At 37.6% G+C, this 25,117-nt stretch overlaps 1 protein-coding gene across 1 annotated transcript in view; it reads right to left on the minus strand.

Moving 5' to 3' along the window:
* LOC141133958 (dynein axonemal heavy chain 3-like) overlaps window positions 1-25,117 on the minus strand; it is a 3,453,856-nt gene that overhangs the window by 1,278,108 nt on the left and 2,150,631 nt on the right. The window contains exon 44 of the mRNA XM_073623563.1: window positions 6,578-6,797. Within this exon, the coding sequence (XP_073479664.1) occupies window positions 6,578-6,797 (220 nt within the window). The remainder of the gene's footprint in view (window positions 1-6,577; window positions 6,798-25,117) is intronic.

A 25,117-nucleotide genomic window follows, 5' to 3' on the forward strand; every position in this document is an offset into this window, starting at 1 on the left:
TTCCTGTTCGCATGTTCTGGTGCGAACCGAACAGGGGGGTGTTCGGCTCATCCCTAGAGACAGGTGTGCTCTGCTCAGGAGACATTACTCCATCCGGGAGACAGCAGGTTCCTTGTCTAGAGAGCTGAAAGAGTCAAGACTGCTAAGTGAGTCTGAAGGACTGAGAGTCGGGATGACTAAGTGAGTCCAGAGGACTGAGGTAACCTAGGGGTCCTAGAGGAGTGAGATAGCCCAGGGTGTCAGGAAATCCCCTAAAAAGAGGCCAGGGCATAGGTCCATGCAGCAGGAAGCAGCAACTAAAAAGACTGAGAGAGACTGGACAGCTGAGAAAGCCAAGAAAGCTGGGTGAGCTGAGAGAGGGGCACAGGAATGCATAGGTACCGTGTAAGACAGTCTGAGGCACCAGCCAAAATGCCAAAGTTTAAGGCCTAAGCAGCAACACTGCTGAAGAGAGGAAGCCAGGTGGCTTGGTATTACTTTCACAGTTACTGTTTTTTTTGTGAACAGTCCCTGTGTGGGCAACTACTTTTTGTTGGACTTTAGGCTTGTTTAATAAAAGTGGGCCAAAAAACCCTAAAACACAGTTCTGACTGTCATGGAGTCACTGCTAACCTGAGTTAAATTCCCCAGAATATCTATCTATCTATCTATCTATCTATCTATCTATCTATCTATCTATCTATCTATCTATCTATCTTAAAGGAGAAGGAGGAAGAGCTACAGCAATTTACGATGTTCCACTGAGGACACCCGGAAGTGATGAGAGACCAGAGTGATCGGGAGAACGAACGGAGCTCACATTTGCTATAGTGGAGTTGGATTACACGAACATGCTATATAACCCAGGTGCAAGGTGGAATGCACAGGCAAATGTGAGCATAATAGCTAATGACTTATGGATGTATGATGTAGCCGAGTATGTTTGATGTCCAGAGCAACTTTTGCAGGTCTTTTTGCAGGTCCAGCAGGCTCAGGGGTTGATCCGGGGATCCGTTGCCGTCCATTTGTGAATCAGAGCCACTTTTAGGCGAGTACAGGGTTGGGGCCTGTGATGCCTCGTGTTTTCCTGATTGTTGATTCCGGAACAGCTCCGGTATATTCTTACTGAGCTGTGTTCTGGCGTCTTTCAGAGTGCGGGTGCCGAGGTGCTTCTAATGGGTTTACCCATGCTTGGAGGTGTCAGCAAATCCCTAAGAAAGGTATTTTAAGTCCACAATGTGCAGGAGCTCTAGTCTCAAGCGGCCGTCTCGGGTCCCGTCCAAGCCACGCCCCCCCATGATGTGTGTATGTGTGTGTGTATAATTAGTTATTTTACTAAAAAAAGGTTTTATACCATTGGAGACTTTTTTCTTCTCTGATTTTATGATATCCCTGATGGTGTTGTGAGGAAGAAGTGGTGTTACTCTGGATGTTTAACCACTTGGGGGGAAAATCACAAATAGACCTATTCCATCGCGGGGGGGTCAATTATGTCTGGTAAGTTTTCGAGTGTGGTGGTGCTCATCGAGGTGGAGTAGAGCACGGAAGCAATTTGTGATTGGAAAAGTACTTAATGATTGGGAGCGCATATAATTTTTTTGCACAGTTTGCACAGAGCACTTTAAGTAGCATTGATTATTACACAAGGAAGAGGAAAATTGAAAGTAGCACTATTGCTGGATGCTACTGATTTAATGGGCTTTCGCGTTAATGTTACACTGTAAAGGACACTTAGTTTAGAAGAATATAGTTTGGAGCACTGTGATTTGAAAACAGAATTTGATTCTAACACAGTAGGTGTTATACACATCAGCTGATATTTTTCAGTCACTGTGCAGGTGTTTAATATGTTGAAAGAGAAGTTATTTTGGCCATAATTCTTCTATAGATCACAGAAGTGCAGTTTATTCTGCACTCCTGTGGTCCGTCACAAAGCCAATCCAGGCTCTGAAAAGATCCCGACCATACGGTCGGTATCTGCCCAGAAGCCTGGATCAGCACATGGCTCAGCCTCTCTGCGATCCACTGAGAGCCTGAGCCAGCCCTTCCTGCCCCCTCCACAGCCCATCAATTCAGTGAGCGCTGGAGGGGAGAGAACCACTGACTGACGGTTATGGCTCTCTGCTCATAGCAAAGAGGGAGGACTGAACAATCAGTGGTGTTTGATCACTTAGTTCTCACTACAGAGCTGCCAGGGGACAAATGCAGTATTGGATCAATGCTGCAGCCACCTAGGTGAGTGTTTTTTTTGTTTTTTTTAATCCTAAACTTCTCTTTTAAGTATACTACTGCACTTATCAAAGTGTGTTGACTTTCCTTAAGCTTTAAAAAAAATGCTCCATCTTTTTCTCCTAATGCTGAATTCAGCAGCTTATACATTTTCAGATACACTGATTCTGAACATCAAAAGAGTGTAGATTTTTTGATTCAGAAAAGTATTTTAAAAAAGGTATAAGACTGCACTAGAATGTAAATAATATGTTATATCCATCTTATGGAACAGTTAAGAATAACTAAAACAAAGCCAGGCAATAGTTGGCAAATACATATTACGTAGTTGTCTGCTCATGACAAAGAATATTTAGAGAATATGTTAAAGAAAGCAGCAAACAAAGTAATATGCACTGGAAATTTACACTCCCCCTTGCATTTACAAGAGAGCAGTGAAATACTATCTTCTACTAAATTGAAAGATGACTAACTACTGTATACTTACACATCTCCTATATTACTTATGAATATTTTACCCTGTACACTTGCTTTATAACATAGAACAATCTCATGGGCCTCTCTCTACAACCAGAGTTCCATTTACCATATTGCACCCTTGAGTATGTGCCCAAAGCATCCCAGTGAGATATAATGCATTATCAAAATACATATTTTACAATCATTACTTTAAATTATATACAGTATTTTCCTTTTGTTTTTTATTAATGCCTATTGGGTTTGATGCCTATGGGAGTTAATTTAGAAAAATAACCAATGGGGTAGGAGTGCAGAGGCTACAGAATGATTAAAAAAAAAGAATCCTGTCTATAAATAAAGTAACATACAGCCGTAGTGGACTGCATACAGAGGTAGCAAAAAAAAGCACAGCAATGCAGACAAAGTTCACAGAATGCAGTCAGCAAACTGCCTCTATGCTTTTGGTTTAAATATCCTTTCTTTATGATTTGGTATAATTTTTAATAGTCCAAACCAATTACTCCCGAATATGGGACTTTTAAGGTGCCAAACGGTATGTGTGCTATGCAAACTGTTAAAATACCATCATTTATAGTAAACACATGACAATATAACCAGTTTCAACTTGAGGACACATTAATCTACTCGGGATAAGTTGGTTTGGATTATTGTGAGTTTAGGGATGTTGGTGTACTTCCATACATTCCTGGCATGAGATATATTCAAACTTGGTATACTTTTTATATACTGTATGTGTTTTATGTTTATCTGTGGGGGTGATACCAGGTATTGCAGGTATCTATAGCTCAATTTGCTGTTTGCACTCAAAGAAAGCCTAAACACCACTGTGGCTACATTCTATTTTTTAGAAAGCAAGAGAGTGCATAGCTATAAAATAATTTTAATAACAATAATAATAATAATGTTTATGATCTTAGACATAACATTTTTTCATTTCTACATTGAAAATGTATACTTATTTTACTGTTTATTTAAAATCTGTGACACTGGTGTCATAAAACATTATAGATTTTCCAAGAGACAGTACGACAGCACAGCAAGTAGTGTTTGCCTTTAGACTGACCCTCTCTAGTTCAATTTCTATACAGACCCCTATGGATAGAGCAGACAGGGAGTGAGAAGATTTTCTTTTCAGCAAAGCAGATAAAGGTTGGTAGCTTGGAAATATAAATACTATTCATTAGCAATATTTGATATTTACCTGTATTAAAACATGGAATAATATTATTGTTATACCTTTTATCCTGACTAACCATGACTACCTCATATTTCTGACTTATTCTTTGAATGCACATTTAAATTGAAGAACATGGCCAATAACTAAATGTCCTCTGGCAAGTGATAGAAAAGGACACTGTTGAGAAGAGTATTAACCTCCAATGCTAGAATACCACGATTAAAACACATTTCCCATTGAGAGCTCTTCAAGGAGAAAAAAGATGTGGTGATGCATTCATTAGAATGTAGAGGTTATTATGATTTACTTAACTCAATTATCTAAAAATAATGAATTATATATTTCAAACTGCCTTGAAATATTTGATTAAATTTGCCTCCTTTTCATTATATGTACTTACCAACTGCAAAATAAGTTAAAAAAATAGAGCACTGCTCCAACATAATGCTTTCCCTGAATAAAAAAAAACACTACCAATAGAGCTGAAATATTTAATATACCTTAAATGTTCATGATCCATGTTTCAGAATTTTGTGTTGTGGGTACAGTGTATACTATTTCAAATGCAGATTTGTACAAGTTGTGCTGGCTACTAAGTGTGTGTTTTTTAATTTAAGAAATGTTTTATCAGTAATCATTATTATTAATTATAAGGCCAGGCTTATCCTATTGGTCCACTATGAACTTTACCCTTTGATGTGTTGCTTCATAAGAGAAATGATAGGGGACTTTGGAAAGATAATTATAAAATAAAATTTGATTGACTAATATTATAATGCAGCCCTATGGACCTTTTATCATTCATATTTCCAGACTAAATTTAATATATTGTAAATGCAACACATGAAATAGAACTATAGCAGAGAAGAGCAAACAGATTTGGGTGAAACAGAATTTAACCTGTATTCACACCACTATGCACAATTCAAACGTCAACTAAGTTTGAGGATTCAAAACATTTGCAAACACATCCACGAGAAAACATGTGCTTCCTCACTGAATGTGTCAGTTGCAGACAGTAAAAGTTTAAGCAGTCATATTTTTTCTAATTCTTGTGTTCATTTTCTTTTTCAATATAGTCTAGGCAGCAGAACACAGGTGTTGTCCCATATATTCTCAATTTCACTTTGAAAGGAATGTCCTGGTAAAATATGGTATATATATATATAGTTTTCTGTATAGTGGCCTTTACGGTCCACGCACTTTTTTGCAAGTGTTGTAAGGCTATTACCTCAAATATTTTTTGCCAAATCTGTCATAATTGTCTTACACAACATGAATGTCTTGTTTGACCCAAAATGCACATAGGCCAAGTTATTTTCTGTGTTAGGGAACAGATAACATCCAGCCAACTGATGTTGGCTGAAGAGTTATTTTGGAGAAACACCACCATCAATTACCTTAGCCAATTTTAACATTTATCCTTTAAATTACTATTGCAAGACAAACAAATATCAGACGTAAAACATTTACTTATATGATAAAAGTGTTGTTAAAAGTGTTTTCAACATGTAATAATAGTTATGTAACACTGATGGTTTTTTTTTTTTTTTTGCTGCACTTTTCCAGGGCAACAAAAGAGCAAGAAGAAAATTCCCTATTAAATCTTATGTAACTGTTCACACTGCCGATGCACTGTACTTTGAAAAGTCCTGCATGCTTTATCTTTGGTGCAGTTTTTCAAAAACATACCAAAAAGACACCTTCCATTGTAAGCCAATGGGAATGCATCAAAAGCGCATCAGTGTGAAAGGGCCTTTAACATAAGTGTGAAAGAGTACTAGTAAGCCACATTTTTATAACTGGAAGTTGGATATCCTCTGGGCCTGTTTTCTGTCAGGTAGGTTAGATTATAGCCAAATATGATAAAATGTAAAAAGAGGGACAGACAGCATATCTACAACATGATCTATTAGGATCCATATTCATGGTTACATAAGATGACTCCATAAAAGCAATAGTCTTGTTCAGAAAATAGGGCGTTTTCCTATATATATTGGGAATTTGCACCCCATATAGCTGTAGGTGTCATAGCACTGCTCAGCCACAACATAATCTCATAAACAATCAATCAAGGATTGTTTGGCACACAAAAGATTGTTCGTTTTATGGATCTTCAGTCAGGGTTTTTCTAATGAAAACATTAATTTATTTTGACTGACCATATCCCGATCAGTGGTCTCCTTTGAACCCACCATAGCTCCCATGTTGCCTTATTGCAAGTGTGCCCCTATATCCTCTTTTTTCTGTCCTGTCCCCCGTATCCTTTTACTGGTAACCTTCCACCCCATCCTTTTTATCGCCCTCCTTTCTTCTCATTTTATTATTCTACAGTCTTTTAACAGTCCTTTATGCATACAATTACTGTTACCATTAGAACCTATCAATGAATTTTGGCATACTGATAGTCGTCATTAGTATTGGACTTATGCTTGCATTACAATTTTTTGTACTTTTCCTCCTCTATTTTGCTATATCATTTTAAACCAGATTTTTTTTTTTACATACAACATTGACTTGTCTATTTTCAAAAAAGTTCCTTGTATGAGAAAACAATACTTTATCAAATAAAACATTTAGTACAATTCATTTTGAAAAGACCTTATTCTTTCATCAAAAGAAATATATTAAACACTACATTGTTACATGTATTTTCAATATTAGACATTGCTCATTCGTTACCCTCAGGAAAAAAACAAGTAAGTGTCTTACCCTAGAGTATCGTTTCAGTGATGTGTCAAAGCCACAGTCAAAATGCCAGTCAACAATTGGTTGAAAGATACCCTTTATGGTTTTGTCACTAAAGGCATCGATTGACAGAACATTAAAATGGTGTAGTAGGCGAGGAGTTATTGCATTACCTCCACCAGCAGGAGGTGCCATGGCCAGAACAAGACATGTGTTCTTGATTTTAATCATGCTTGTGTCTTTCCTGTCAAAAACAATGTAAATACATCAATTAAAGCTTTCAGTTCCACAATTTGCATTGCATAAATATTAGGAAACATTACATTACTAGGGATTTCTAAAGTTAAAATAAGTCATAAAAGGCCAAGCTTTTAGGTCTTCAGGAGATGAGCAGGGGATTAGATTTCACATGCTGTCAGATCAAGATGATGGACTGCCACCAGCTGTGGAGAATAGCTTATATTCCAAATGAAATACAGCTTTCTTTTAAAATGTGCTAGGAGAAGTAAATTGCTGTGATGGACATTCCCAGGAAAAGCAAATACAAACACACAACAAAGACATTTCTTTTCTCTTTTCCCCACAAATACCTCCTTCTAACATTATCTTGGAGTGAGCAGAATTTAACAATAGCAGAAAATGGAACAAAAAATGAATTTGTATGATATAGGATTTCATATACCAAGCCTGTTATAGTTTTTATGCTTCTGTCACACAGTAGGGGGTCAAACAAGACTGAACAGTTACAGAAAATTTACAGAATATATGTGCATTCTTAAGTACAGCAGGAAGGGTTGAGGCAGGATGTTCTCTATGAAATAATTTTATTTATTTAAAGAAATCTATAATTTGTCAGCATCCCGATATTGTAAAAATGGAAAATTAAAATGCAGTTTTGTGTTTTTGAAAGAATTAAACAACTGATTAAGCATACTATAGATTTTAGACCTTTTTGACAGCAACTTACATGCAGAAATATAATATATACTTTTGAATATATATATATACATATATATATATACATACATAAGATGATTCAATGAATCAAAGATATTTAAGAAGAAATGTATTCTATTGTGCAATGTTTATTTATTATTTTGACTGTTCATCCTCCAAATAGTCATAATTTTGTCTGGCTCCGTATCAATAATTAAAAAAATTTTTGCTTCAGTAAAAGCAAAGCTGAGACTGATTATTTTGGGGTTTTTAGGTAGTAAGATTGATTGTTGCCAATAACATAACAGATTAAAGTTAATGTAGGAAAGCGTTAGATCGTCCAACCCACACTACCAATAGCTCTCTCTGGCATTTATACATGTATACCGTATAGTACTACTGGTCATTTCTTTATGTTTGCCTGTACCCCCTACTGTGATAAACCAAAAGTTGCTACAGTTGAGCTACCTCCCTCAGCGGAACACATTTGTTTTCATAATTGAGTCAGGTAAGACAATGCAAATCTTCTCCCCAGCTTAGTAAGCCTTGCCTTTTTACTGTAATGCTGCAATTAGTGCAACACACCGTATACAGGAGTTGTCATTTCTACCACAAAAAAAATGGATTATGTAGTTAGACTAGTGAAAATAATCCATGTCCATGTGTTTCCTTGCATTAAGGTTTTTTTTAATTATTATTATTATAGTCCATAATATAGCTGTTCTTTGAAAACAGACATCTCTAGTGACATCTACAGATACTATGGAAATATTATTGCATACATACATCATCCCATGTATGTACAATTATTTACAGTTCCACTGGTACTAAGTAGATTTTGCCTTTACTTTAGAAAATACTTTATATAGCATGGTTTTATACTGCACCTTTAGAACAAGTAAATTAACATTTGATGACAGGTGACAGCATAAGCAATTCAAACATCTTATATCTCTTACTTCAGGGCTATCCAGGGCCCCTAAAAAAAGTATTTGTTTAACCAATGACTTTCTCACTGGTAGATAAGGCATGGTCATATCCTACAGCCTTCCCCATGGTAATCCTGTGTAGCTTGCTCCTGTGGTCAGACAACAAGCACTACATTATGGGTAAAAGAAAAAGAAAGGGGCAAGTGGGACTTTAAATGAAGCATGTCAATTGAAAGTATAATAATAATGAATACATGTGAGTAGGTAAAATGATTGGATTTAATTTATAGTCAAGTCCATGATTTTGATGCATACAGTACCAATAAAGTAGTATAGATACAGACATAGTCGCATGAATTGATATATAAGCATATTAGCAGTAACAATCATTGAAGACTCAGTAGTGTAAAACAAATCAATGGACATACATATATGCAATTCATAACAGAAATACATGAATTAAAATCGCCAATCAAAATCACAAAATCGCATGAAATGAGAAAACTCGATAAAAAATTGATAAATGTCAGGGATATGATTTAGGCTTGATAGGGCATCCTTAGTTTGCGAACCCGACGCGTTTCTTGGCTTCTTGCCAGTCATCAGGGGTGGGATGCATAATTTAACTGAGAAAAACAAAGGAATATCATAAATATTGATACATGTGGAACCTCCAGCCAATAGAGAAAATCGTATCAGAAATGTCCATTGTCTACTTTGAATAGAGAAGCTACTTACAAAATAGCCCAAAAGTCAAGGAGTGTCGCCAGCAATGGGATCTGTTAGGGTGTGAGATATAACCGTCTCAACCGGGGTTGAGGCAGGGCACCGACCATCCTCCCAAAGTGATTCAATCCCAATCACTTTGGGAGGATGGTCGGTGCCCTGCCTCAACCCCGGTTGAGACGGTTATATCTCACACCCTAACAGATCCCATTGCTGGCGACTCTCCTTGACTTTTGGGCTATTTTGTAAGTAGCTTCTCTATTCAAAGTAGACAATGGACATTTCTGATACGATTTTCTCTATTGGCTGGAGGTTCCACATGTATCAATATTTATGATATTCCTTTGTTTTTCTCAGTTAAATTATGCATCCCACCCCTGATGACTGGCAAGAAGCCAAGAAACGCGTCGGGTTCGCCAACTAAGGATGCCCTATCAAGCCTAAATCATATCCCTGACATTTATCAATTTTTTATCGAGTTTTCTCATTTCATGCGATTTTGTGATTTTGATTGGCGATTTTAATTCATGTATTTCTGTTATGAATTGCATATATGTATGTCCATTGATTTGTTTTACACTACTGAGTCTTCAATGATTGTTACTGCTAATATGCTTATATATCAATTCATGCGACTATGTCTGTATCTATACTACTTTATTGGTACTGTATGCATCAAAATCATGGACTTGACTATAAATTAAATCCAATCATTTTACCTACTCACATGTATTCATTATTATTATACTTTCAATTGACATGCTTCATTTAAAGTCCCACTTGCCCCTTTCTTTTTCTTTTATATATGAACGCGGGATGGAAGCATGCCATTGATATTTATTTATGCGACTGGTCACTTTCTTTTGTCACTACATTATGGGGTGTGAGCAATGGGTGTGTCTTTTTTTTACTGTGAGGATGCAGAAGCACTCAACATTAAAAGGAACCTGTAGTATGGAAGTATGGAGGTTGTCATTACTGTCTTTTCATGTTGAAAATACTAGTTCTTTGCAATCAGAAGGTTACTAAATTATATAGTTATCATGGCAACAAGAGGTGAGGGGAAATCTATCAATGGGTACAAATGTATCAGTGACCACAAAGATTGGATTTCCTTGAATGTTGGGTATATTTCTTCTCACTTCCTGTTGAGTCTCCAAGACAGAAAGTGTAGGGAAATGTACCCAGTCAGTCATAGATAGAAAAAATAATTTTGCACAGGGTTTAACGCTTCCATACTCTAAACTACTTCAGCCAAGGCTGCAGCCACATGGGGACCTACACAGTATACAGACAGCTTCCTAGTCTGTGCAAGGCTTTTGCTCCCTGTTAAGGGATTAGGTGCCCCCACATCACTATTCAGGACATTAAATATTTTTGGCCTCGTTGTGCCTCTTGTGGTCGTACAGAACTCCACTTTTTGACACTGAGTGGATAAGCCGTTATTGATAAGTGTGAAGGCTTTCAAGTCACTAGCGGCTATCAAATCCTCTGACAAACCCCCAGTGGGCGAAACATGCTGGGAGTTCATACTGTCATACCGACACACAAATGAATATACCAACGACCATGTAACAAATGTGTATATATTGTAATATGAAGGTCTTTTAACATTGCAAATCAATAAATGTTGGAATTATTAATCTGTGATGTTTCATGTATAAGCATATTAATCTCAGCACCCTTCAAAAATCCCATTAACTTCATTATTTTGCTTGAATATTCATTCAAGGGGTGTGGTGCTGTAAATGGATGTGCCATTCACTCACACTATAGAAACCCTACTATCAAATATACTTTAAGTAAACAAAAAAAAACGAACCCATTGCAAACCAACATTAAAAAAACACATTTATGGATAGGGATTTCACTAATGATTTTAGCATTGACAATGATTTATTTGAAAGGGGCACAAAAAAGATGAATTATTCTGGGGTCTATCAACACCCTCGATCACACTCAACAGCACATCACTACTCAGCTGTGCTGATTGTCAAGTACAAATAAACAGGCCACACACTGATGCCATCACCAGTGATATCCTAGCTTTAATAAATAGAGGGTTGACAACATACAGTGTTGCCCTGTCCACCTCCAGCTCCAATGTGTTTCAGTGGCAAAAAAGGAAGGTTTGGAACTTTAAATGAGGCACATATATGTAATGTGCCTCCATCCCTATTAATATAGAAAGAAGAGGAGGTTTGGGACTTTAATTGAGGTGCATAGCCACCAATGGGCATAATGCATTAGAACACAGTCTATATTAGTATACAAAAATTGAATAGGATTAAGAACAAGTATTTGATTTGATGGCCTCAATAACAGGTAGTGTAGGTATATATCACAGTTAAAACAATACATAACGTATACTGTACATCAATAGTAAAATTGAACTATGACATGCTAACAAGGGCTATGGAATCAAGAGCTGATAGTTTAAACATCACAATGATAATACAATGTTGATCCATAAAGGCAGACATTATTGTAAAATGTATGGTAAAAACAAAGAAATTGCATCCTGCATCTACACAGATCATATAAACAATAATATAGTAGGAAAATTGACTATAAAAGTGTAGGAAGTAAAAGTAATGCCATTCACAAATTGTTACTTACAAATCAGCTCAAAATGTTATTATGTGATGCTGAGGACCAAGGGTTGTCTGAGAAGGTTTTCACCTGCTCCTGAAGAAGTGGAGAAAATTCCATGAAATGCGTCAAGCAATATAGGATGCAATTTCTTTGTTTTTACCATACATTTTACAATAATGTCTGCCTTTAAGGATCAACATTGTATTATCATTGTGATATTTTATGCTTTCAGCTCTTGATCCCATAGCCCTTGTTAGCATGTCATAGTTCAATTGTACTATTGATGTACAGTATACTTTATGTATTGTTTTAACTATGATATATACCTACACTACCTGTCGATGAGGCCACTGACTAAAATACTTGTTCTTAATCCTATCCAATTTTTGTATACTAACATAGATTATGTTCTAATGCAGTATACCCACTGGTGGCTACGCACCTCATTTAAAGTCCCAAACCTCCTCTCCTTTCTCTAATGTGTTTCATCAAACAAAGGGCTTAATGATGGTGACTCCATGTTTCACCCCAGTGACATCATCAGTGTGTGGCACATTAGTTTCTAAATTATTAGATCATTTTGATTTTGATATTGAACTAAATTTGTTTTGGTGGCGATTTAAACAAAAATGTATACACAAATCAGTTTTGTAGGGTCTGTGACAGGATCTTTTAGTCCTTTAACAGACAGTTAAAATAACAATACTGAAAGGAGCTCTCAGTTGTATAGAAGGCCTTCTAAATATTGATTTTTTTTGAAGATATAAAAATCTCTGAGAAAAGAAAGAAGGGAAAAAAAACACAAACGTACACAGCAATGGTTATTAAGCTAGTATAGCTAGTTAGATAAGGCAAGGAGAAAGTTATGGAATGAGGAATGGGGGAGGGGGGAAGTCACAGAGGTGAGACTAGTCATACAAATGTTTTAGAGTACTTGTAAAAATGTTGAATAGTGATTTAGGAAACTAAGGTCCACATTTAGTCCATTAACTTTTGTGTCAAATATTATTATAATTCTTAATTCAAAAGTTTTATTTTCCTGAGTAGTTTTTAAGTTCCCTTTAACAACCAAAACTTTCAGGTCTTCCACAGTGTGGTCTGCATCCCGAGTATCCTTCTTCCAGCACCAGAACCAGTCACAGCCCATCTAAAGGCTCTCTCTCACCATTGCTAAATGGGCAGGCATGCCCAAGACTGTTTGAAGTTCTTTATGTCACCTCCATGGCCAAGACCTCTGCCTAGCCACAGTTGCAATTACTATTCCTGGTTGCCAGTCTTCCCATTTGTGGGAATGAACTCCAACTTGTGACAATGAAAAACATTATAAATTAAAAAAGGAGGTAGTGAGATATGCACTTCTTGGTGCAGTGAATGCCTATATATGCCTAATATGGAGAGCATGTTTATTTTAAGGTAGTGATGGTAATTTGCAAAATGCCAAACTCGCAGTTTTATATGTATATATATCTATATATAGATATATATAGATAGATATATATGTACCTATATATACAGTATATATATTGTTGTAATATGGGAACCAGTCAGCCGTACTGGTTAAAGCAAACAGTCCTTTTTATTTAAAAAAATAGGCAAACATCTTACCTCTCACGGTTCATGCAACTCTACAGGTGTGGGATGCATGTTTGAATAGAGGCCTACTGTCCTTTAGGCCAAGCCCTATAACCCCGATGTTTGGTAATGTCTCCTTTCCCCCAACAGTCCTCTGCACTAAGTTCCTTGCTTGACAACAGAGGGATAATCCCATGTTAAATCATAATCTTAGTGGTAGAACCCTTATCTCCCTTTCTAAATAATTACCCACTTGTCATAACCCCTCTAGTGCATGGCTGGAGTATACAGAGCTGCAACATTACTTGGGCAAACTATCTTTCATAGAATCCCTGATGAGATCTGGCACAGAGTTTGAATCTTTACTTTCACAGTCTTCTAGACCTGACCGATCCCTATCTTAAATCTACCCTACCTTGTGGAGAGAGTCTTATCCTGACCCACCTAATTTTCAGTCAAAATGGGAACAAGAGCTACAAGTGTCTGTGGAGGATATGGACTGGGCCAAAATACTGGCAGTCTCTTACAAAATGTAAATTTCCTCCCATGCGCAAGAAAGCAATTATAGTATCCTATTTAGATGGTATTGCTGCCCTACAATTTTACACAAAATTGACTCCTCTGTTCCTGATACATGTTAGAGCTGTTTGCAGGCTCCTGGTACCATGTCACACATTTGGGGCACCTGTCTAAAACTTCTCCTGTTTTGGAGAAAAAACACTCCAAAACACTCCAATTACTTGATACACTTACCAGAACCAAACTACCGAACAAACTTTTGATTACTGTGCTGTCTATGCTGCTGGGATCCTACAGACAAATCAAACGTAATCTTAGCAAACATTTTAATACTGCTGCATGCTCTGTGATAGCTAGACACTGGCGATGTATGGCAGTTCCTTTGATGGCTGAATGAGCCTGTGAAATGAACAATATTAATCATGTAGACCATATGAACACCTGGGATGAGGACAAATCTGAATTTTATAACTGCACATTGACGGCTTGGTCTTACTTTTAATATTCCTCCAATTTTAACTAATTTGTCTCTATGCCACTGTGAGACATCGCCAACTCCGATGTCCTCCCATGGGTGTCTTGCTGTTACATTCTTCCCCCCTTCCCTCCATCTCCTTCTTGTTTTTTTTTTTTTTTTTTTAAATTATTTTTTTGATTCTTGTGTCTTCTCTTTTGTTTCCTCTTTTTTCTTCTTTATTACAGCTATCAATACTTGTTGGGTGTCAGGCCATCTTTGTCTGACCTGAATGACACTTGTCTTTAAATACCTGCTATTACCATTGCTTTTGTTTGAACAGAATATCTTAAGTTTGTTATGTTTGAGCCTTTGGCTGGTTCTGTTTCAGGACTTTGTTTCGGGGCTTTGTATACTTTTATTTCAATATGATGATAATTATGGCTTGATTTAATATGCTGGCATTGTTGTCCATTATTTTCTGTTTAATTTGTGTGCCTTATTTTTACATAGTTACATAGTAGGTGAGGTTGAAAAAAGGACACAAGTCCATCAAGTCCAACCTATGTGTATGATTTTTTGTCAGTATTACATTGTATATCTCAGTATGTTGTGGTCATTCAGGTGCTTATCTAATAGTTTTTTGAAATTATCGATGCTCTCCGCTGAAACCACTGCCTGTGGAAGAGAATTCCACATCCTTACCGCTCTTACAGTAATGAACCCTCTACGCAGTTTAAGGTTAAACCACTTTTCTTCTAATTTTAGTGAATTGCCGTGAGTCTTATTAAATTCCTTTTTCACGTTTCTATACTGTATACATTACAATACACTTACTTGGCTATATTTTAGTACTGTCTTTGATGTTTGTAATATTTGCAAACTTTCAACAAATGAGTTTAACCTAAAAAATAGGCAAACAGAAAACAGCTTATCCTCAGTATGCAAAAGCAAGCAAAAATAATCTATCAATTTCTGGTACACAAAAATAAAAAGCTTGTTCTCTATCCATAAATTTGTCCCTTAACAGGGTTTTTGAAAGTTCCCGCCTGCTTCTGGGATCCCAAAAAGGAGATCTCCATAGTCCAGCAACCATGTCTCAGTCACAAGCTAGTCCACACTGCTCAATTAGTTGTATACTGCTCTACTCCACCTCGCAGACACCTGTTGATTATATTCTGCTCCACTTTTAGGCCTCTCCTGCTGGTGGGTTAATCCACTCAGAATCACAGTCCCTGAAAAACAGGGTTTGGAGGCATTTTCTCACCCAAAGAAAGTCTCTCCGAGCCTCCGGTTTGCAAATGTGGACTTACCAATCAAGAGAGCATTGTAAATCAGTCCTATCCTATCTAACTGGACTACCCAGGAACTCCTCACCCTGCATGAGTGAGAACCCCTAAAAACTCAAAATGTGTTCCCATCATCCCTCTAAAAGGGAAAACAACCGAAATATCGGGGAAACATATCTCCTGTCCAGTACCCATCCATGGCATCCTGTACACCACTGTATAGTATATGTATATGTATACAGTATCTCTCTCTCTCCCCCCTCTCTCTCTATCTCTCTCATTGGTGCATGAGACAGGATTACCTGGGAACTGTCCAAGCAGATCTACTGTATAGCATAAAACAAACAAAATATCTGTTCATATAAACTACTTACCAAATGTCAGTTTCTGACTAATAGGGTGGCCCCAAATGGGTTCCCTAAAACACACACAGCCAGCACATGTACCTTTTTGCTTTCTGTTAGCAGTAATTCTTTTACCCAGCAGCAGGCAGCAGCAGAGCAGAGAGAGTGAGAGGAAAAGATTCAGTGAGTCGCAGTCATTTCACATACAGTATCAAAAGTCATGTGCAACGCTGAGACTAATTAACTGCTTGCCGACCAGCGCACGACGATGTACGTCGGCACAATGGCACGGCTCAGCAAATGGGCATACCTGTACGTCCCCTTTAAGACGCGGCTTAGTGGGGGCGTGCACCTGCTGTGTACTCCGTGAGCCTGCCCGTGGGTCTCACAGACTCAATGTCCTCCGGGGGCCCGCGATTGTGACACAGAGTGGCAGAACGGGGAGATGCCTATGTAAGCAAGGCATTTCCCTGTTCTGCCTAGCAACATGATAGGGATCTACTGCTCCCTGTCATCGGGAGCAGTGATCTCTGTCATGTTGTAGTGAGCCCATCTACCCACAGTTAGAATCACTCCCTAGGACACACTTAAGCCCTTGCTCGCCCAGTAGTGTTTAACCCCTTCCCTGCCAGTGTCATTTACACAGTATACAGTGCATTTTTGTAGCACTGTTCCCAAAATAGTCACTATCACTGGTCCCAAAATAGTGTCAAAAGTGTCTGATGTGTCCGCCGCAATGTTGCAGTCATGATAAAAATCGCAGATCACCGCCATTACTAACAAATAATAATAAAAATGCCATAAATCTATCCCCTATTTTGTAGATGCTATAACTTTTGCGCAAACCAATCAATATACGCTTATTGTGATTTTTTTTTACCAAAAATATGTAGAAGAATACATATCGGCCTAAACTGAGAAAGAAATTTGTTTTTTTGTATATTTTTTGGGGATATTAATTATAGCAAAAAGTAAAATGTTTTTTCTTTTTTTTCAAAATTGTTGCTCTTTTTTGTTTATAGCGCAAAAAATAAACACCGCAGAGGTAATCAAATACCACCAAAAGAAAGCTATATTTGTGGGAAAAAAGGACATCAATTTTGTTTGGGTGCAACATTGCACGACCACGCAATTGTCAATTAAAGCAATGCAGTGCCGTATCGCAAAAGTGCTCTGGTCAGGAAAGGGTCAATTCTTCTAGGGCTGAAGTGGTTAATAAGATCTTTCAGAGTGCAACTGAACTTGCAAAGTGCACAGTCGATTTGCCTTTAGTAAATCCACCCCAATGTCCACAACCCTGTCAGCCAGTGCTCCACAATAAATATATATTGCATATTGTTTTGTGTTAATTATTTGTTTTTACAGAATGAATGAATATTGTTTTTTACATATTTATAATTATGATCAGTATAATGGTATTTTTTTTACTATTTCATAATTGTAAATTATTATTATATAGTCTTTTATCTAGCCAAGAGGTGGGGCTCGAAGCTCCTTTTCACATGTTTTCTTGGAACTACTGTGTGCAAAAAGCCTGTTGTTTACAGATTACTAGTAGGTAAGGGAACTACTTTTGATGTGCTGTCTATTTTGCTAACCCATAGTGCTCTGTGCATCTCTTTTGTAAACTCACCATACTCTGTGAACTGATATAAAATGCCAGTTAAAAACTTGATCCTAAATCATTATCATTTCATTATAATACTTTCTAGAATAGTTTAATGATTTTGGCTATATTATTGAGTGAGTATATTTTTGTTCATTTCAAGCATTCTGTAAAAGGAAAAAGTTGGTGGTTTAAGTAAATTTGGCTTTACCTTGCCATCCATGTACTCTATATTGGTCATCATCATTTTATATTCACAATTTGCCAATTTCAGTGTGGTTAGGAGGTGGAGGGCATCAATTGTCATCATCAGAGTTTAGGGTCTTCTTCATTTATACATACTTTTGATACACATACTTTTTATATCCTGTTTGTACTGAGGCTATAGCCATGATACTTTAGTTTAAAGATGAATGCCAACCAAAAATATCAGGATACAAATGAATAGCCCTTTAAAATATAAAATAAAAAAACAGCTTTTGCTGAAATATTGACCTATAATTCAGAACTATCCCCCACAACAGTTTTCTCCCACTATATGTCCTCAGTCTGACATGCAGCATCATTCAATCCACTTCCACTAAGCTCAGATTGTCAATGGTCCTCCCCCAACCTACTGGACAATGACGGAGAAGAAGCACAATAACGAACTTATCTTTTATTTGCTTTTTCCTCATATCAGACTGTCCCTTCTTAGCACATAATTGGCCCCTTGTACTATTTCTTCCCCTCAAGATTAAATCCTGCTTTATGGCTTTCACAGGCTTTCAGTCTTTCTCCCACAGTGACAGTGCCTTGAAAAAGTAATCATACACCTTGAAAATTTCACACATTTTGTCATGTTACAACCAAAAACATAAATGTATTTTATTAGGATTGTATGTGATAGACCAACACAAAGTGGCACATAATTGTGAAGTAGAAGGAAAATGATAAATGATTTTCAAAATTTTTTACAAAAAAAATCTGAAAAGTGTGGCGTGCATTTATATTCAGCCCCCCTGAATCAATACTTTGTAGAGCAGCCTTTCAATGAAATTTCAGCTGCAAGTCTTTTTTGGGGATGCCTCTACCAGCTTTGCACATCTAGATAGTGACATTTTTGCTCATAGCTCAAGATCTGTCCCCTTGAAAAAGTCTTCACACCCCTTGAAATTTTCCACATTTTGTCATGTTACAATCAAAAATGTAAATTTATTTACTTGGGATTGTATGTGATAGACCAACACAAAGTGGCACATACTTGTGAAGTGGAAGGAAAATGATAAATGGTTATCAAATTTTTTTACAGATAAATATGTGAAAAGTATGGCATGCGTTTGTATTCAGCCCCCTTTACTCTGATAACGCTAACTAAAAATCTAGTGGAACCAGTTGCCTTCAGAAGTCACCTAATTAGTAAACAGAGTCCACCTGTGTGTAATTTAATCTCAGTATAAATACAGCTGTTCTGTGAAGCCCTCAGAAGTTTGTTAGAGAACCTTCATGAGCAAACAGCATCATGAAGGCCAATGAACACACCAGACAGGTCAGGGATAAAGTTGTGGAGAAGTTTAAAGCAGGGTTCGGTTATTAAAAAAATATCCCAAGCTTTGAACATCTCACAGAGCACTGTTCAATCCATCATCCACAAATAGAAAGAGTATGGTGCAACTGCAAACCTACCAAGACATGGCCTTCCACCTAAACTGATAGGTCAGGCAAGGAGAGCATTAATCAGAGAAGCAGACAAGAGGCCCATGGTAAATCTGGAGGAGCTGCAAAGATTCACAGCTCAGGTGGGAGACTCTGTCCACAGGACAACTAGTAGTTTTGCACTCCACAAATCTGGCCTTTATGGAAGAGTGGCAAGAAGAAAGCCATTGTTGAAAGAAAACAATAAATAGTCCCGTTTGCAATTTGCAAGAAGCTTTGTGGGGGACACAGCAAAAATGTGGAAGTAGATGCTCTGGTCAGATGAGACCAAAATTGAACTTTTTGGCCTAAAAACAAAATGCTATGTATGGCAGAAAACTAACACTGCACATCACTCTGAACACACTATCCCCACCGTAAATATGGTGGTGGTAGCATTATGTTGTGGGGATGCTTTTCTTCAGGAGGGACATGGAAGCTGGTCAGAGTTGATGGGAAGATGGAAGAAGCCAAATACAAGGCAATCTTAGAAGAAAACCTGTTAGAGTCTGCAAAAGACTTGAGACTGGGGTGGAGGTTTACTTTCCAGCAGGACAATGACCCTAAACATACAGCTAGAGCTACAATGGAATAGTTTAGATCAAAGCATATTCATGTGTGGAAAATTTCAAGTGGTGTGAATACTTTTTCAAGGCACTGTATGAGAATCTGTGGCAAGACTTGAAAATTGCTGTCCATCCAATCTGACACAGCTTGAGCTATGGGCAAAAATGTCACTCTGTAGATGTGCAAAGCTGGTAGAGACATCCTCAAAAAAGACTTGCAGGTGTAATTGCAGTGAAAGGCGGTTCTACAAAGTATTGACTCAAGGGGGCTGAATACAAATGCACACCACAAAATGTGGAAAATTTCAAAGGGAATGAATACTTTTTCAAGGCACCGTAGACATGCCCACATCTGCTCCATGCAACCAACTCTCCTGGGAAGGGAGGGACTCTGGTTATCACACTGTTCACCATTTTGTGTTACACTCAGAACAGCCCCAGGACATTTCTGCCATTTACCACCATCATACTTAGTCCTCTCAGTACTCTCAGTCCTATCCTGATAAAAGTAAGCCTGTCACATACAGGACCTATTTGGCTTCTCTCAAGGATCAATTCTCCCATCCCAACTCCTATTCTCACATATATCTTTGCTTGCATAGCTGCCCAAGCAGCATGTAATAAGGGGGGCCACCCTAGTCTGCAACTAGAGGTACTTGCCTTACTACACTTGCCTGTCGCCATCCTGGCATAAATTCCCAAGGGACATCTCAAGGGCTTCTTATTAGTATGTTTCCAAGAGTGATGTTTGATTATTTTAATCTGGTTTGCACCATCCAGATTACTTCCAGGTCACTTGCAAGGTCTGATAGTTCTTAGAGTATGACTCTTGGTGATTCTTAAAATGTAAGATTGTGTTGTAAGCACTTTCAGCTGTCTGGACCTTTTGGAGTCTCAAAGTACCATTACTTTGTAAGGGTTGCCTGGGCTTCCAGCAGAAAAATAAACTTATAAAGCTCAGTTTTGGGTATTTTCCCTGAATCAAAGCTTTTATTTTTTTTGTCCATTGCCATAAGCCATGCTGAGAGGAATAGATACTCAACAGTTTCCAAAATTTCATTATGCAGAAATTCAAAAATTTCACTATTTTTCTTAGGGCTGGGTTCACATTTGTGTGATGCAGGAATGCAGGCAAAATCACTTGTGTTCCTGAAGAAAGAACTTGTGTTCCACAAAAAAAGTACATTCCTGTTGCATATGCTTATTGTTGTTAATGGCACCTCAGTGCATCTTGCTGAAGTGTGTGAGAAATTGTACGACAAAGTAACAAAAGTACCATGCATTTTTGTGTTTCTGATTTAATCTAGAGAGTGACATTTTTGCCCATAGCTCAAGCTGTGTCAGATTGGATGGACGGCAATTTTCAAGTCTTGCCACAGATTCTTGAAAAGGTACCTTGAAAAAGTATTAACACCCCTTGAAATTTTCCACACATGAATATGCTTTGATCTAAACTATTCCATTGTAGCTCTGGCTGTATGTTTATGGCCATTTACATTTTTGGTGCAATTTAGGGGCTGTAGGTAGCCAATTCAAATCAATGTATTGCCTTACCACAATTTGTGGCAGCATGCAAAAAAACTCTTGGCATAGCTTGTGCACTGCCGCACCACACAAATGTTAACCTAGTTGTAAAGTAACCTTCCTGAGCTCCAAGCTATCATTCTCATTCTTTTGTCTACTGGGCTCAATCTCACCCTCCTGGAGTCTCTAGCACTCTGGAAAAACTCTCCAAACTAACATTCTTTACTCAAATATACACACAGAAAAAAAGCAGCGCTGAAAAGTGAGATAATCCAATACAAATATTACAGGTATTAACATGCAGTGTAATTATATATATTAATGAAAAAAGTCCATAATATATTGCAGCTAGATTCTGTATTCATTAACACCACCACATGTGAAGGAGCAGGTTTACCATTTGAACAGAAGGTGTTTTTGAGATAGGCTTTGGACTTTTGCCTGTCTCACAATTACTTCTGGTATAACCAGCAATTCTATTCACAAAAAAGAGGAGTCGCAATGGGTGTTAAGTTTGCTCCCAGCTTAGCGAACCTTTTTATGGGGGAATGGGAGGATAAATCCATATTCGCTATAAAGAGGGATGGCCTCCTCTTTTACAAAAGGTACATCGACGACCTGTTATTTGTCTGGGAAGGGAGTGAGAACTTCCTGCACAAATTTATGTCTGAACTAAATTGTTGAGACAAGGTGATGGTTTGACCACTCCAGAATACTTTAAATCTACAGATGGGAACAGTTATCTTCCTATATATAGTGGACAGTATCCCCACTGGTTAAAAAGTATACCTAAAGGCCAGATAAAGCGGGTGAGAAGAAACTGCACTACACATGCTGATTTCTATGAACAAACTAAAACGATAGATTTTTTACAAAAAGTTTATAATGAACATTGACTTGATGAAATTATGCAAGAAGTAGGGAAGGCCCCACATCAATCCAGTTTAATGGATAAAGATCACCAGGGGGACTCGAGACAAGAGTGGGGGTTCATCTCTAACTTTCATGGACAGTATAGAGAGATTGAGGACATTTTTAAATGCCACTGGCATGTTTTACATATGGACAAAACACTGATTCAATCACTTCCAGGTAAACCATCTTTTATTTATAGAAAAGCATCCAATTTTGGGGATAGGGTGGTCAAAAAGGTGCTAGATGCACCTACTGGACCATCCAAGTTTTGGGATTGTGCAGGGTTCTATTCCTGCAGGAGATGTAATACCTCTGCACAGGTCGATTGTCCAATTAGAGGGCTGACCGAATTTACCTCTACTGGAAACGATAATACTTTTAAAATTATGGAATTTATAGCATATGTGGTGTATGTCCTACAATGTCCTTGCAATTTAATGTATGTGGGACGCACCAAAAGAACCCTAAAAAAATGGATATCCGAACATTTATATAATATATCGATTGGTTTTAAATACCATAGTGTCTCTTTACACTTTAAAAATTACCACACCCAAGATCCGTCTGGCTTAAAATTTTGGAGTGTGGATTGCATTCACCCAAGCTGGAGAGGATCTAACCTGGTTTGTGAGATATCCAAACAAGAAACACGATGGATATTTCTCATGAACACAGTGATGTTCAATGGTATGAATATAGAATTGAACATTAACTTGTTTATTAGCGATTATTAGGGTTCATCAAGATATAAGCGTGTTACTACTAGTGATTCCTGACAAATAATTGTTTTTTAATATTATAATAATAATTTTTAGGACCAATTTGTTCTGTAATAATACGTTTTAATGTAGTTTACACAATTCCAAATTAGTTATTTAATTTAATTATTATTTTTTTTCGAATATGTATACCTCACTTGGCGTTTTTTTTATATAGGGATACAAGGGAGAGCTGTGCTTTATTGTATTAATATAGGGCTGTTAGCGTAATTATACTAACTGACCATATGGGGTTTATGAATCTATATTTTAATATATACATCATTTTAAATAAATGTTTAAATAATTGCATTTCTTAATTGATTTAGTAGTATGTCTGTGAGAAAATGGGTCCACCACTCCTAAGTTGTTGTTTCTAGTTTTCAATTTCTAATTTAGATTTTGGAATTTTTTTTGATTTTATATACACTGACTGTTGTTTTTTATATGACTGTATATACTGTGTAACATAGTAGGATTAAAACACTGCATAATGAATGTTAAGTCAGGTGGAAAGTATTGTAGAGCCATGGGCATCTGTGTGAGAGTGGCACTGGCATCGCCTTCATAAAATACAGACGGCTGTTTGTGTGTGTTGGTTGGCGCTAGCTGCTGGATTGCAACCTGTCCGTGCTTACGATTTCCCTATCTAGATAGCGATATTTGGATGGGGATCAGATGCCGCAAGACATTAGGGGTTAAATTGCCCTTGATCAGTTGCAGTATAAAGGATGGTGCATCTTGCTATAAAGCCATGCACTCAGATGATGTCATGGATGACAAAACGCATCAGGGGGCTTTACGCTGACCCTCAGTGACATCAGCATGTCGCTCGGGGACACTGCGCTCACTACTGCTGGAAAGGGCAGCTGAATGTGGTAGGAGACACCGCTATATCCCCGTATGGTCTGCTGATGCGATCTTGTGTAATGATATGCCTGTTTGCAACTTTGTTTGTGTAAGTGCAATTCTTAAGAGGGGGTTCTGTGTGGAAAAACAATAAATCGCTTTCAAAGGGATTACACTATGGAGTTTCTTTTCTTTTTGATTTGAATTGAGCTCATCACTGTGTGATCCAACCTTCTGGTGCAGCTTTCCTGGGAGATTGGAGGCAGAGAGTTTAAACCCATGTGTTTTTGCTTGTGATCCAGTTTATTCTGGTAAGAGTTTAATTTGAAGGGGGGTGTGTGTACCCCCCTGCTTCTTCACGTGTGGTGGTGTTGGTGACAGCTTATCATCTTAAGAGTGGAAATTAAACTTCTTTCTGGACAGTCTCATTTCACTAACTACGGAATTAATACAGAATCTAGCTGCAATATATTATGGACTTTTTTCATTAATATATATAATTGCACTGCATGTTAATACCTTTAACCGCTTCGGCCCCAGAAGATTTTACCCCCTTCCTGACCAGAGCACTTTTTGCGATTCGTCACTGCATCGCTTTAACTGACAATTGCGCGGTCGTGCGACATGGCTCTCAAACAAAATTGACGTCCTTTTTTTCCCACAAATAGAGCTTTCTTTTGGTGGTATTTGATCACCTCTGCGATTTTTATTTTTTGCGCTATAAACAAAATAAGAGAGACAATTTTGAAAAAAATGCATTATTTTTTACATTTTGCTATAATAAATATCCCCCAAAGATATATAAAAAGAAAAAATTTCCTCAGTTTAGGCTGATCGTATTCTTCTACATATTTTTGGTAAAAAAAATCGCAATAAGCGTTTATTGATTGGTTTGCGCAAGAGTTATAGCGTTTACAAAATAGGGGATAGTTTTATGGCATTTTTATCAATATTTTTTTTTACTAGTAATGGCGGCGATCAGCGATTTTTATTGTGACTGCGACGTTATGGCGGACATGTCGGACATTTTTGAGACATTTTTGGGACCATTGTCATTTATACAGCGATCAGTGCGATTAAAAATGCACTGATTACTGTGTAAATGACACTGGCAGTGAAGGGGTTAACCGCTAGGGGGCGGGGAGGGATTAAGTGTGTCCTAGGCGAGTGATTCTAACTGTAGGGGGGATGGGCTAGCAGTGTCACTATGCTGATGACTGCTCCCGATTACAGGGAGCTGTAATCAGTGACACTTGTCACTAGGCATAACGGGGAGATGCTGTTTACATCAGCATCTCCCCGTTCGTC

Source organism: Aquarana catesbeiana, linkage group LG03 (assembly GCF_042186555.1).
Source record: "Aquarana catesbeiana isolate 2022-GZ linkage group LG03, ASM4218655v1, whole genome shotgun sequence".
Classification (NCBI taxonomy): Eukaryota; Metazoa; Chordata; class Amphibia; order Anura; family Ranidae; genus Aquarana; species Aquarana catesbeiana.